Source organism: Euwallacea fornicatus, chromosome 10 (genome assembly GCF_040115645.1).
Source record: "Euwallacea fornicatus isolate EFF26 chromosome 10, ASM4011564v1, whole genome shotgun sequence".
Lineage (NCBI taxonomy): Eukaryota > Metazoa > Arthropoda > Insecta > Coleoptera > Curculionidae > Euwallacea > Euwallacea fornicatus.
In genome coordinates this window covers 3,799,284-3,815,564 of record NC_089550.1, presented here as the reverse complement: position 1 = coordinate 3,815,564, position 16,281 = coordinate 3,799,284, and the positions used below count along the sequence as shown (strand labels likewise).

Below are 16,281 nucleotides of genomic sequence, written 5' to 3'. Positions count from 1 at the left end.
TTTTCAATAAATTTTGATATTTATTGCCTGTTATAAAAATCCCATTACTTCATAGTCTTCTTATTTTAAAATTAAAAAGAAAAAACAATAAATCAATAAACCTTCTGAGAATAACACACATAAATTTTTATCAATGAACAATAATAACTTTATTAGTTTATGGTAACATTCGTGATAAGTTTTAGAGGCTCATTTGAAATTGTAAGTAGCTTAACAACTAGATGTTTCATACCAAAGGAAAATTGAAACTATTATTTCTTGAAAAACGTTATTGTTCGTTGTCAAGATCATTATTAAAAAAACATTGTTTACATTTTTTCCCCTTGGAGTAACCGTCTAGAAAAGACAACGACAATATAAGACTTATAAAAATAACAAATTAATATATAAAACTTAAAATTATAAAATAAATAATTTTTTTAATAAAAAAATAAACAAAAAAGTTCTTTAGCAGAGCGTGGTTTCGATCCACGGACCTCTGGGTTATGGGCCCAGCACGCTTCCACTGCGCCACTCTGCTTCTGAAAACGAGTTCGTCTTACTCCTATATATACCAAATGGTATAAAATTGTATTATTTAAAAATGAACTAAAATATCTTTATTAATAATACCATAAGATCTTCTAGGTGCAAATAACTTTTGGAAGTTGTATAATTCTCTTAGTATTTTCCTTTTAACAAATGACAAGTATTTTCGATAAATTATTAAACTTTAGCTCACACTTACGTCGTCGCGGTAGGACTACCGTCAGTTGATTTTCTAGCGCTGAGAGTTTGCCTGATATTTCGGCATCGGCAACATTGCAATTTCAGTGACAGTTTGTAGCTCGGTAACATGCAGAGCGACAGTGCGTCGATGCAGCTGTGTTTCGCGTGAATATCGATAAACAAAACTTTTTTCCGGCTAAAATAATACCAAAGTGCCTGTACAAATTCGTGTTTTAACACTCAATAACTTAAAACCAAGTTACGCTTTTTTGCATTGCACACCCGGGTTGTTTAAAGTTCGCCCTGTTTTTAGTAATTTAGCGTAGAAATTATTGATTTTGCTCTTAACCTACAAAAGTCCAGTGAATCAGCCCTTACAGGCTCGGCAACCCTTCGCGTTCTTTTGTTTTTATGTATGTGTGTGGGTCATACAAGTGCAGCAGCGAGCCAACTGGGATAAAATAAATTCAGACTGACACGTCGCTTTATCATAAAACAATTGATAATCAATGTTATCATCATTAATAATGGTAATGTGTCATTAATAAATGATTAAAAAAATATATATCTAGCTATTCGCCGCTCCGGAGCTTATCAGTAAAGTAGTTTCTCCTGTGTGGATAAAAAAATTGGACGAAAAACTTTGTTTTGTATGTTTTTTTTTCGTGAATATCATGCCAAGGCCGATGTGTTCGAGTTTTTGGTCTTCGTGTTTGTTTGGTGATATTGGGATTTTGAAAAGGTGTTAGGTGAGTATAAAATGTGTTTAACTAAATTGAATTTATTCCACATACATATACGTATTTGGGTGTTTTTGAGGCTGCTGTTTAAAGAAAGTTCTCCGACTCATAAACTTTCCCTTACAATTTTGAATTAACCTGAAATGATGAAGTTTGTCAGGCATTCTGGGTATTTTGGTAGATTTGGCGAAAGCGCAAAATTTCATTTTAAAGTTTGATTATTTTGAATCATTCCTATTTGGGGTTTCAAAAATCGACTGATGAAGAAAGATCATTTGAGTGAAGCCGACATTTCACCGACCACGTTTTCAAAAATTAATTCTCAAATTAATTCATAAATGGTTTCGTGAAGTTTGTGGGTTTTACACTGGCGCGAAGTTCCTGACTGAGGATTTCAATTTTCTAATTTATTCTCGGATTTACTTCTTTGAAACCTTCATTTTAATTCGCACCATTATTTACGATAAAGTGATAAACAGAAATTAAAACTCAATAAAGACAGAAGACGCACACATCTTCCTTATACCAGTTAAGTGTGGTATTTTATGTTTATAGCCCCGAATTCAGAATTTTCGAAAAACTTGGTTAAAACCTGTAAAATATACCGAGCTTATATAGTTTTGACGTTGAATGAACTAATATGTGAGTACAATCTGCTTCAATATTCTTCCATTTTCTCGGCAAAATTTCCTTAAGTTCTAATTTTTTAGAAATCTTATGTTTTCTTATTCTTTTTCCCAGTTCATTCCAAAGATTTTCAATGGGATTAAGGTCCGGCGACTGGAAGGAGTATTTAAAAAATGAGAAGTGTTATATGGAGTCTATGCTTTACAACATGAGCCGTATGTCTCCGATCACTGTCCTGTTGAATATAGTATCCGGGTCCTAATTGGAGTTTCAGCGCTCTGTTTCAAATTGTTTTTGAATATATTCAAATAAACAGTTTTGTCCGTTACACTGTCAATAAATATCCGATTTCCAACCCCTACTGGAAGTCATCCTCCAATCCCACACTACAAAATCTACCACCCCCTTGTTTAATGGTCTTATCAAGGTTTATCAATTTTAGTTTCGCGTTAGGTCTTCTCCAAACGTATATCTTACCCTCATACTGAAAAATGTTGAATTTACTTTAATCGGAAAATAACACTTTATCTAAAAATTCGTAAGTCTGATCAACATATCTGGCAAAATTTAAATGTTTCTTCCGATTTATTTTACTAATTTAAGGTTTTTGTATACCCGACATGATGAAGAACTCTGCGTACCATTTAAAACTTGATATCATTGTTTTCTTCTTCTCTTCAAGTACGATAGCAGCAATTTCTGAGACACTTTTTAGAGAAGGCTGTCTCTCTTCAGTAGCAGAGGGTTTTCTAGGTCGTTCAATTCGACGTTTGTTTAGAAAGATATCGTAATTTTTAAACTTTTTCATGACGCTTCGTATTGTGAAACGGCTCTTATTCACTATATAGGCAATAACTGAATAGGATTTAGCCTCTTTTCTCAAATTTATAATTTTCGCTTGGAAATCGTTCTTTCTTGGCCCTTGCGCACTATTTTAGATATAATAATAACTGACTAATATGTGTTATAAATTTGTAGTGTTTGTGCGCTCTAAATGAAATACAAACAATTTTTTGTGTGTATTTTTCTTTTTCATTAAGAAGAAATGCCAAGAAGATAATGTTATTATTCATTGTGCTAATGCTTTTACCCTTGGATTTTCTGTACTTTGGTTAATTCTTTGTTTACTATTATATTTATTTTGTTTTTTCCAGTTAAGATACATTTTGTCAGATACTCTACTTTACGATAAGAATTACTTAGTAAATGTTTAATTTTAATTTCTATTATTAATTTTAAATTTGTAAAAATTAGCTATTTTATATTAGAAATCGGGTTGTGCCAACACTTTTGTTCCTAATTGTGGAATTTAAAGCTCCATTTAAAATGATTTTGGTAACAAGATTTAGAGGGATCCAATATGATTTATACCAGCTTATTTGCACCAAATCCCAAACTCTAGACAGCCTAATACGGAACTAAAAATCAACTGTAGATAACATGCTTTACACCCAATAATTTACCCTCCGATTTATTATAATGTATTTGTTATCCGATTAAAATTGATTTACAAGTTAGGTGTAGAAGTTTCATTGTTTGCTAAAGGAGTGATCTTCAGAATTTATTTTGGCTGCAGAACAAGATTTAGCGAATTAATACTAAGTCATCTTAATGCCAAAAAGTGCGTGATTTGAAATACTTTTTATAATATGTAGTTATAAGGCTATTAATTTCACATTCAGAGATATGATTTATAATATGAATCATGACGTTCCTAATATGATATTTCCTGTAATGCTAATTACATGTATATAAGCTATTTTCTGTGTCACTCGATGGATCTTTCAAAAGAACTGAAAAGTGAGAATTATTTTTTCTTAATTGAAATGATTCAACCAAAACTTTCACTACAGCTTTGAGCTGTACAGGTACGTACGTGATTTTCCTGAATATTATTTTTAAAACCATGGAATATATCACATTAAATTGGTTTAAGATTTTCATAGAATGCGAAATTAAAATTAAAATATCTAGGTCGTTTCATTTAGAAAAAAAGTGCGTTAATTTGGTCTGTAGGGCATATTGTTGAACTTATATGGTCTGGAAGGGTGAAGAATTGTGACGGAGGTAAAATGACAATAAAACGATTTGGTGAACTTTTCGTTGAGACGTTTAATACCGAACTAGCTCCAATTTATCAGTTGTCGAAAAACGGTTTTCTCTTATCATAGCAGAATGGCCACTCAGCAGTTGACTGAATCGCACAGCTGCTTTGGCGGTCTTTTCATCAAACGAGGAAGGGAACATTAACTATTATTATTTTTACTTCTAAAGCTTACACTACTTCAACACTCTCCCTAAAAATAATATGTAATTATATTAATACATGCTTACATGTGATTACGGACACTTAGACTAATTCTTAACTAGGCCTACTTTAAGACGCAACATTTCAAATGTTTGTTTAGCCAAAGGCTTAGTCATAATGTCTGCAATCTGGTTTTCACTTGGAACATATAGTATATCAAATTCCCCCCTTTTAAACAGGTCACGAGTAAAGTGAAATTTTATATCTATATGCTTGGTGCGCTTATGTCCTTCTGGATTTTTAATTAGTCTTATAGCACTTTGATTGTCAATACACAGTGATATGTTGCTATACTTGGTAGCATTTACACCGATTTCCTTGAGAATACGCACTAGCCACACAAGGTCTTTTGCTGCACTAGCTGCACTCATGTACTCTGCTTCTGTAGTAGATAATGCTACGCATTGTTGTTTCCTGCTCTGCCATGACACTGCAGCTCCGTTTAGTTTGCAAATGACACCTGTTGTTGACCTTCTGTTTTCAATGTCTCCAGCAAAATCAGCATCACTGAAGACTTCTAATTGTTCATGTGTATGATAGAACAGACCAAAGTCTGCTGTGCCCTTGATGTAGCGGAGAATTCGTTTTACAAGTTTGGAATGTGCTTCGGTTGGATTTTCTAGTGCTCTTGAAGCAACATTCAACGCATATCCAATGTCTGGCCTCGTGTTTACTTGCAGAAACATCAAACTTCCCACAATTTCACGATATGGAAATCCTTCAATTTTCTTTTGTACTGTTATATCCGTCTGCCATCCTGGATCAATGGGTGTAGCAACCGCCCTTGAGTCTTCCATTCCGTATTTTTCTAGAATTCTCTTAATGTAGGCCTTCTGATGAATAAAAATTGAACCATTATTCTGTTTTTCAATTTCTATTCCAATGTAGTTCTTAACGTCACTTGCAACTTTTGCCTTGAATGTGTTTCCAATTTTCTGTAGTAGCTTTTCAAGTTCCTCTACGTTTGACGAGGCTATTAATCCATCGTCAACATATAGCAACAATAGCATTTTTATGTCTCTGTTTTTGCTTATATATAGACACGGATCTGAAGTACTCTCCCTGAAGCCGCATCCCTCCAAAAAACTTGCAAATTTGTCATTCCAACATCTAGGGGCTTGCTTCAATCCGTAAAGACCTTTTATCAGTTTGCAGACACGGGGGGTACCATCTTCAAATCCTTCTGGTTGTTTCATAAAGATTTCTTCTGTTAATTCCCCGTACAGGAAAGCTGTTTTTATGTCAAACTGTTTCAGATATAATTTTTCCGATGCCGCAGTACTTAGCAATACCCGGATTGTTTCGGATCTGGCCACTGGACTGAAGGTCTCGTTGTAATCCACTCCTCTTTGTTGTGAGCAGCCTTTGATAACTAATCGCGCCTTGAGGCGATCTACTATTCCATCTTCCTTGTATTTTGTACGGTACACCCATCGGTTTTCAAATATTTTTTTGTTTAATGGTTTTTTCACTATTACCCACGTTTCATTTTCCAATAAGGACGTCATTTCTTCGTTCATAGCATCCATCCAATCGTCACGTTGTTCTGAGGAAACTGCCTCCTTGAAACACATAGGTTCATTCGCTAAGAGCGCGACAGGTATCCCATAGAAGTCAGGTCGTTTCAGCTGTAATCTATCTCTTAGATTTCTTTCTACGGGTGAATTATTCTGTGTGGTGTTTTCTTCATGTTTTTCTTCCTGCACTTCTTCCTTCGGTTGTTCGATTATGTTTTCAACCGATACTACTTTCGGTTGCATCACTTCATTTTTGAAAATCACATCACGACTCACTATCACGTCGTTCCGATCAGGTATCCACACACGGTATCCTTCCACGTTCTCGGTATATCCCACTAAGTAGCCTTTGTAGGACTTCTTGTCTAGCTTGCGTCTCTTTTCTTTTGGAATGTGTGCAAAGCACTCCGTACCGAAGATTTTGAGGTGAGAGACTCGGGGCTTCTTTCCACTCCATATCTCTATTGGTGTTTTATCAGGTGTCCTCGAAGGTCCTGTCCTGTTCAAAATATAAACGGCTGTGTTCATTGCTTCCGCCCATAAGCCTTTAGGAAGGTACGACTTTGAGTATAGCATTGACCTCGCAGACTCTACAATCGTTCGGTTTTCCCTTTCAATGAATCCATTTTGTTCTGGAGCGTACGGAATTGTTACTGTTTGTTTTATGCCCATCTTGCTTAATAAGCTCTTTACATTTCTGTTGACATATTCCTTGCCACCGTCATGTTGAATTTCTCTAACATGATCAGTGAACTGCGTCTTTACTTCGTTTAGAAACTGCTCTAGTTTTTCATATACTTCTGATTTATTTCGAATGAAATAAATCACTCGGTATTTACTGAAATCGTCTTTGAATAGTAGATAGTACTGTTTTTCGCCTAATGATTTCACATCCATTGGGCCGCAGACATCACTGTGAATCAGTTCTCGAGTTTCTACTGCACGGTCTTCTTTGCGATCCCGAAATGCTTGCCTGTGATTTTTACCGTAAGCGCACCCATCACAGAATATATTGTCGGTGGTCAGTTCATATCCAAATCTTTTCATAACTGTTTGCACGTGTTTATTGTTTTGGTGTCCTAATCTTTCATGCCACAGATTTAGCGTATCGTTGCTTTTTATTGAGACCAAAACATCCGCGGCTTTGCGGAAAGGTGCAACGACACGTAATACTATGCGATAAAGATTTTCTGCTTCTTCTCCAACGGCCACGACTTTGTTATCTCGTAAGAACATACAATTCTTACCGTTGTTTTTAACAACAAAGTCGGCACCTCTTTTTGCCGCAATTTTTACGGAGAAAAGATTTCGGGCGATTTTTGGTACATACAACACGTCATAGAGAGTTCCTGCTAGCCATGTTCCGTTAGCATACGTTTCGACATTTATTTGTCCACTCCCGTAGGCGGCAATACTTTCCCCATTTCCGACACGTATCATTTGAGGTTCCGGAAAAACTTTAAATTCATCAAACCAGTCCCTGCGGTTCGTGATGTGATTTGTCGCACCGGAGTCAATTAACCAAATATCAGAGTTGTTTTGTTCACTTCCGATTTCTACAAATGCTTGTTTTTCGCCATAATCATCTATCTGCATTTGAGCACTGGCATTTTTTAGACAGTCCTTTTGCAGATGCCTTTTTGAACCGCACTTTGCGCACCCCGGACAGTCTTTACGGAAATGTCCCATTTTTCCACATGTGAAACACTCCTTTTCCCTTTTGAATTCCTTTTTGTGAGTAAATTTTGCTTTTGTCATTAATGCTGTTGTCAATTCTTCCACTTCTGATTCGCTCTTCTGCAATCGAAGCTCTTCTGTCATGAGACGAGTTGTTAGTGTCTCGATGTTACGCTTCGACGAGTCCATTGAATCCCAAGCGCTATGGAAGTGATTAAATTTGGCTGGCAGAATTGACAGGATCCTTGCCATCAGCATTGATTCTGGTATTGGACTGTTTAATTTTTTCATCTTACTTGCCATTTGTTCCAATTTTGAAATGTGCCCTGCTATGTTTAACAGAGAGTCCCACTTTAATTCAAAAAACTGTTTTTGAATTAATCCTAGACTTTCGTCAGACTTCAAGTCATATACGCTATGTAACTTGACCCACATTTCTCGAGCATTTTCGCAATTCATCAATAACTGCAGCGGTTTGGTTTCTACGGAGGTGACAATGGTTTTCCTCGCTAGACGATCTGCCTTTGTCCACTCTCGACTTCGTTGGTCGTAGTTCTGGTCTGTGCTTTCTGGTTTTATGAACGATCCATCGCAAACTCCCAGAGCATCCTCACTGTCCAGTAACGTACTTACAACGAACTGCCACTGTTGCCAGTTGTCAGCGTCCCTGAGCTTTTCAATCCTTGGTTTATCACTCTCCATTTGAATGTCCACGTCTTTGAATGTATTACACTGTTGAAGATAATTTCACCAATCACAATTTCAGCACCTGTGTAACTGGGCCCATAACCTGTTGAACTTATATGGTCTGGAAGGGTGAAGAATTGTGACGGAGGTAAAATGACAATAAAACGATTTGGTGAACTTTTCGTTGAGACGTTTAATACCGAACTAGCTCCAATTTATCAGTTGTCGAAAAACGGTTTTCTCTTATCATAGCAGAATGGCCACTCAGCAGTTGACTGAATCGCACAGCTGCTTTGGCGGTCTTTTCATCAAACGAGGAAGGGAACATTAACTATTATTATTTTTACTTCTAAAGCTTACACTACTTCAACACATATAAAGGAAGATCTGGTAAAAATCTAAAAATCGAGACAACCATTTTTTTTCAAAAAGTAAATGTGCATCATAAATTGAAATAAATTTTCCTATCTATTTTTAGTTCTTCTACCAGACAGATAAATTACAATAAACACTTATTTATTAATAAAATTATATAGGTTAATTAACGAGCTAATTGGTGAATGAAACATATTATCATAGCGAGTAATACCGAGCCTAAAATGAAAACCATTTTCGACTGCATACATATCAAACTATTTTAAAGAAAATGGGAACCATGTGGACAATTTGTAAGTGATGCTTGCTCCTGGTACCTCTTTTTGAATCCACCACTGAATATCAGTCATATTTTTATTCATTCTCCTTTGACGTTTCCTTCTGATGCTCCTATCTTAACAACATTAAGTAAATATGAGTTTTAGAGTTTCAAGATTTGCGAATTCTTTATCTGACTACTTTAACTAACTATCCGTCAGTTATCCCATAATCAGACTTCTTAACTTTGATTGATAGCTAAACAAAAATCAGTATTTATACATCTTTTGTGTGAAGTGAATTACCTTATGGTAAATAATAATACAAGTATTGAAAACATGAAATAAGCATTTATTTGCTACAAACAGAATGTTCAAGAGACCTTGAAAGGATACATTTTCGAACATTTGATATGAATTATTTCTGTAATTTTAGGAAAAAACATGAAAAACTTCCCAATATTAATCGCGAAAGAAGTTCGAATATTGTTTAAGTCTGACCCCATTTGTTTCTACAGTTGGGATGTGTATCACATTTTTCTATACATATAGCTGATAGAACCGTATATCGTCGAGTTTATTTTTGAGGGTGATACGGATGTTATTTTCAGGGTTTTGCACATTAAAAAATGTGTAAATATGAATAAAATTACTTGAAACTCCTTATATGTAAATATACCCCATGAAGTCCGTTAGGATATTCTCCAATTTCAGGGAACATTGGTAGAAGTTTTAAATCTTTGGCCTGAGAAGTAAGTGCTACTGCTTCAAAAACGTCTTTAATAGGCCGAAGGCCCTCATGCATCTTGCATTCCCAGTCGAGGACCGGATGGCTTTTAGTCTCAGAACGCTTGCTGAGGGGATAAGTTTAAATCGGGCTTAATGAGAAATTATGATAGTATGAGAAATTCACAAAAGGCGGCAGGTCATGAAAACCCCCAATCTAGGGGAGATAATTTATGTTATATGAACCTAGGGATGTCATCGATTTTGCCGTTTAAAATTCTCAAAAATTCAAAAAACGAGAGTGAAGAGAACTACTGGCCCGGGGGGTTCTGCTTATTTGCTAGGTTAGCGATTTTTTTTTTGAGATATGTAAAAATGTCGCACATCACGCCAGACTGGCTAAAACCGACCCTATCGACCCGTTTAATGTTGAAAAAATGTCAAAAAATGGGTACTTTCTCACTTGGGCATTTTTTGAGTCCAGTCCTGGGCAGTTGTGTAAACTAATCAGTATCAAGATATTTGAACAGTGACTCAGTTAAAAAATACAATATTAAATTATTTATGTTTTTAAATTGTGGTGTTAGCCAGCATTAAGATTTGGAGCAGCCTCGGCACCTTGGAATTTGAAACCGCTCTTTTTTCGCTTTCGCTATAGTAATTCTTTTTGTTGGAAGGAATGATGGTTTGAACCATGGACTTCGACAAGGACCTCACCTTACAAGAGTGGACCAGGGAGCAGCCTTTGGCAGTTTTGTCATTGGACAGTGCGGATAGAGCAGTACTCCGAATAGCAGGTAACGCTTCTGATTCTTCCACTAAGTCATTTCCTTAACGAATGTAAATTAAAGTAATGTGCGTTTAACGAATCAATTTCGACAGTGAGTCAGGGGCCAAAATTAACATTCATTCAATAAGTCATTTAGTAAAAGAAACGAGCTGGTAAATCTTCCCTTAATAACACTTTGAAGTGCATGGCAAACAAGAAGCTTAATGGTTCTCCTATAATGAGTGTCCAGAAATAAACATTCTTAACGCTACCATTCGAGAGGAACACGATAAAAACAAATATTGTCTTGAGTATCAAATTATGCTGAAATTGTTTGCAATGTAGATACAAAATTAACGATATGCTTGCTATATTGGATTTATCTGGGCATATCAGCTTATCAGTTTAGTAACCAAAATAAAAATGATTCAAAGTCCTCATCTGGTGTTAGATTATCTTTATCTTATGCTACATCCAGTAGGGAAATTCGCACTTCCAGGAATTATAGCTCGTGCCAATGAGCAATACAATCAATGCCCCATGCACTAACAAGTTTCCTCCACTATAAAAGGTTTTTCTATTACTATTTTCCGGTTAATTACTTTTATAGTCTCGTAGTGGGTTTAAGGGATCACGTTACATCATTAAAACCTAGCTAATTAATTGCGAAAGTACCGCAGGATACTGCGTGAGATAACCGTCATTTATCATATTTAACAGCTTCCTGCTAACATGGGGTCTGAGTTTCATACGACCCTTTTTTTGACGCTTATAGGTGAATTTGAATTACACTGAAGAACACCGCGTTTATTTTCTGGTCGTGAATGCCTCAAACATGGAGATGTTCACCCGTGAATGTGTGTTTAATTAAGTAATTTTCTATACAAATATCATAGTTTAATAGCTTGTGGTGAGTAAACAAAACGTTCAAATGATTGCTTAATATGAAAGTCGTAAATTCAGCTGTTCATGACGGTTTTGAACCATAATAACCGAGTAGTCTAAAATAAAATGAAAATTTGTTACGGAGAAGAGACTTTGTGTTTAAACGTCGTTGTTTGGCCGAGGATTTATTGTACTTATTTCTCCTTGATGCACAGTGACCCTGAAGTAAAGGTGCCTTTGAGACTAATAGACTTAATCCAAAAAAGTTTTCGAAAGAGATGTATAAAAGATCAGAGCAGCATGGTAATTCTGTGACCATTTTTAGGCTTACTATATCCACCTCTTTTTAAAAATTTGAGTAACTTTGTTTATTTGAGACCGAGGGGTGGCGGTGCATTCACACGCAACTTCTGACCTACCTACATGCACATCAATTTCAATTCAAATAAGACAATAAACAAGTCATAATTGACAACTATTGTAATTGTTGCATAGTTTAAATCATTTACAACATCAAAGCATGTTTATTTTTGACGTTGCACGAACCCTTATGTGACACACTTTTCCTAACGTAGCTGAGAGGTCATAGTTCTTACTGCAAACAAAACGATCCTTGAGAACATTTCTTTTTCATTATGTTTTTATTTGAACTTTCCCATGCTTCAACACCATGGACACCTCAAATAAATATGTTTTAAGTTACAAGATCCCTCCTATTGTTAAATCTTTATTGGCGATCATTGTCACGACAAATTTGGGCTATTTAACACATGTGACATCATTGTTGGAATAGGACGTGGAGCATACTTAATTTTCGATGGCCGGCCTAATTTGCCTAATTGTTAAATAAATAAATAAATTTTGGCTTTCATTAAGAATTTTATTGGTTTAATTGCCTTTCGCTCACTCATCAGTAGGCGCTAAAATTAATTAATATACTGGGTGGTCTGTGAGGAGAGAAAAATAATTTTGGAGATTGTATAGTTGATTTAAAATTTTAAAAAATGTATAGCAATTACAGGTTCCCCAAGGGACCATTTCAATAAAAATTTATTCGCGTTTTAATGGTGTTTAATAAAAAGCGTTTTTTTGAAAAAAGTGTTTAACAAAGGTTTACTAACGCAACGTATGTTGATATGCTGTTTATTTATGGCTTTGCAAGCGGTAATGTGTTCGAAGCTGTTGTAAAATATATACGTCGTTTCGCAGCATAACACATTACCAATAAGAGAACACTTGTCAGAGTTTTCTTGATCGAACAATTGGTGTGCAAGGTCTCATTGAAATTGAATATTTTAAGGAAAACATCATTAGAATTTTGGAAGAAGATCCTTCAAAGAGCACAAGCAAAGTAGCAAGAAAATTTGGCATCGTTACACATACTTTAGTATATAGAGAACTACAATCAGATGGTCAGTACCTTTTCCATGAACACAAAGATCAATTTGCAATCCATTTGCAGTTCGCTATTTTCATAACTATTATAAGGTCTTGGTTAATGTTTGTTTAGAATTGATAGGAAATTATTCATTTGAGCCCTTCTTTACTTGAAGTACATTGAAGGCACATAGTTTCCTGAACTTTTTGTTCGAACACGAGATGTATAATCACTTAAAGTATCTTCCTTTCGTTACACACCACCCTATATAGATAACATAATTAAAATAACTGAAAAAATCCTTAATATATGAAAGTTGTGGCATTGCGATGCAAATTAACGTAAAGATCCTTATAATGAATGTAAATTTCTTGGCAAACGCTCGGAATTTACATAGAAAAACTGTAAGAACATAAACAAAATTAAACATCATAGCCTCAGTTGCCTTGAAACTGTTGATGATGGTAAACTTAGATAAAGATTCAGTCTACGTAATTTATCGAAGAGTTTAGCAAGACATGAATGGGCTGTTTTTGTACCCAACCTAGACGTTAGTGGTAATTTACTGTAGTCATCGATACTAGAGCAAGGCACATAAAATACACACCTAGTAATCTGAAACCAGACAATGGTAGGCAGTAGTATGTATTTGACATTTATCTTTGGGTCGACTTCCTCATCGTTGCAGCCATGCAACAACCAAGAGGTCAATAGGTACCAATTTATCGTTTCAGGAAACTTGAAAGTCATAAATTGAAACTGTGGTAATTATTGCTGTTTCTCGAAGTATTATGTCAGAGATTGTTACATTTATCATCTTAAATTGGTCTAAAAACAAGGAAGGTATGATTTTCAATGTGTCATACTAACACGAGTTCTGTTTTGAATTTTTGACCTAATTCTTCTCGGAATCTTCGTCATCGGAAAATTCACCAAAAGTATATGTTTCGCAGAATACCACTCCGCTTTATGAATAATAATTTTAAGGCACCTCAGACACGTTGCCTCTAGTTACATAAGTAATTTAGGACAACTGCAACGTCACTGCTGACTCATGATTGGAATTCTTTTCTGCACGGACGATTACAATGCTACAGAAGACAAAGTGTATGGTTGTTTCACTTGTGCTTTTCTTTTTTTGTCCGGCATTTTACAATTTACTATTCTGCGTGATGAAGAGTAATTAAATTCGATGTTCTTTATTCTCTCTACACTTAGTTTATTAACCTTGTGAAAATTGTAGAGCGGTAACGACAGATATTATTTCATTGTTTTTGGAGCTAATATCATAATTTGTCTTTTTAATACGTAATTACCAGTTCGAGATAAAGTTTAGTTGATTAATTACTGTCAAATGCTGGTTTACATGTGTTTTTAGGTTTGAATTTTCTCGCTCATACATCATTCTATTTGACCTGCTGCTTGGTGCGATACAACCTTTTAAATTGAACATTATTAGTACGTTTTGTTCTAATTACACTTACTTGAATAAGTATTTTAAATCGTAATTTACGTTAGTGGTAACTTTAAGTTAAATTTTAATCGCATTGCTTGCGTACTGACGTAACACTGGGTAATTTCCTGTAATAAGACAATTTCGCCAGATACAATCGGAACTGTGTAAATTAATACGTGGGTGTAATCATAAGCCCCAACAGTTAAACCTGTGTTAGGTAGTGTTAGAAGAGGTTTTGCAGTGAAATTCTTTATTAAAACTTTCCTCCTTCAAACAATGAAACGTATAAAATGTTCTCGGTTGTTGCTTTAAAAAACCGTAAAGGAAACAGTAAATAACCCTCTAAATGGCAACATAGCATCGTTCTTTTGTCTTAACAAAAGCAGGGCTCGTACGTAAGGTAACGTCAGTGAGACGTCAAAGTTAGCGGTAACACGTGTTGTCAAACTTTGATTCTTTTGATGATGGGTTCCTCTGAGTATTTTTGAGACGTAAAAGCTGATTATCGAACATTCGTCCTTTATTGGCCCCTAATAAATACTCCGTGCAAACCTAAACATTATTTAACGTTACGTATTCAAGTAAGGAATTAATGTCCCGACAAGGAACAATCAAATGTTTGTCAGTAATTTAAAGTAATCAAACGTCAGGAGGGCAAAGAGTAATGGAATGATGTGCAAATTGTATTGCCGGGGTACAAAATTGAATGCTGCAATCGCTATTTATATAATCTGTCGCAATTGGAAACTAATTCTTGCAGAATATTACGTAAGAAATAAGTAATTTTTCATAATGAAAATTGAAGATTTTTTCTTAGATATTGATCCCTTTTAGCAACTTTATTTTCTATAATTTTCACTGTATAATACATAATTAGATGAACTTATTATTTTTACTTTTTTCTCTCTTGACTTATTTATCCAAATAACAATTTAGAATCATAAAAAAGGTTCCATTTCGCGTTGGTTTTAACCGGATTAAAAACCGTGAAATCTCCAGAGGACTTACTTATACGTCAAGGTCTTGTATAAAACCTGACCATTAAAGTTCCATTTTACCTAAATATTCCCATTCAAATTTACAATAATTAATGATTTGTTTTAAAGAATTTTAACGTGTTTACAAGTGCGTTTGGTATTTTTGGACAGTTCGTCAATATACAATTTCCTACATATTTTTCTTAAAAGTCATTGATTTTATTTTTACAATTTTAAAGCAACAATTTGCTGACCTCATTTATGGAAATACAATTCCATTTATCAAGTGCTCAGTAAACTAATTTTCATGCATAAACACTGAATTTTAAGTAAATTGTGACTTCAAGTGAGACAATTTATATATTTGCAAACGCACCGCAGTATTATGCGGTAAGAGAGGAGTGGCCTTATAAAAATTTTCAAATGCGTTTTGAAGCAATTAAGTTGAGCTTAAATAGAATAAATAAAAACAAAACAGTACTTTTTATGGTGGTAAAAGTGCTCATTATGATGTAAAAGCTATTTGGAAGTGTGCACATAGAAAGCAAATTACACTTTATTTGTTACACTAGGTTTTTTAGATTGGCGTTTATGACCTTTTTGTTAGATTTCGTTGCATTGTTATTGCATTTAAGAATACAGAATCAGGTGAGAATTCAGTATCGCACATGTAATGTAAAAAATCGCGATTCATATTAGATTTCGCAATTGTGAATTTAAGGTGAAAGTGTTGTGAAGATGGCAATTATGATTATTATTAACGTTTGTGATTTTATGTGTTGATAAACCCTACATACATTATAAATGAAAAACGCAATTGGAAATCAACATCTTGTGGTTCTTAATTCGTTTTAGTGGTCCTATTTGGCAGACATTTATTCTGAATTATTCCCTTAAAAAAACTGCTCTAGGTTCAAGTTGGTGTGATTTAGGCATTGATTTGCACAAATTATAATTTATCTCTAAGTGGAGATTTTACTACTTTTTGACCGTTTCTAAGTATATGTTTTCAAACTTGCCATAATTAAATGGTCAAACTGAGACCAGCTAAATGACAAATCATCCGGGGAAGGATCTTTCCATCGTCAAACGTTCGTTTTTATTATGGAAAACTTAAAAAAAACTGATAAAAAGCAATTTTAAACAGAATTTAAGGCTTTGACCTAAAGGTGTAATTTTCAATTTAGGGGTTTT

The 16,281-nt window shown here is 34.7% G+C and overlaps 2 protein-coding genes and 1 non-coding gene across 6 annotated transcripts in view; 1 reads left to right on the top strand and 2 right to left on the bottom strand.

Annotated features, from left to right (window-relative positions):
* LOC136341534 (venom serine protease 34-like) overlaps nucleotides 1–16,281 on the bottom strand; it is a 29,540-nt gene that overhangs the window by 7,000 nt on the left and 6,259 nt on the right. The gene's annotated exons all lie outside the window — the stretch shown is intronic.
* TRNAM-CAU (transfer RNA methionine (anticodon CAU)) lies at nucleotides 449–520 on the bottom strand. The gene has a single exon. It is a non-coding gene; the product is annotated as a tRNA-Met (tRNA).
* Nucleotides 824–16,281, top strand: part of shot (dystonin-like protein short stop) — a 118,851-nt gene continuing 103,393 nt past the window's right edge. For 3 of the 4 annotated variants that reach the window (XM_066286616.1, XM_066286609.1, XM_066286606.1), the window contains exons 1-2: nucleotides 824–1,457; nucleotides 10,300–10,419. In XM_066286616.1, coding sequence (XP_066142713.1) covers nucleotides 10,317–10,419 — 103 coding nt within the window. In that variant the 5' untranslated portion in view covers nucleotides 824–1,457; nucleotides 10,300–10,316. The remainder of the gene's footprint in view (nucleotides 1,458–10,299; nucleotides 10,420–16,281) is intronic. The other variant, XM_066286643.1, reaches the window with a different exon arrangement.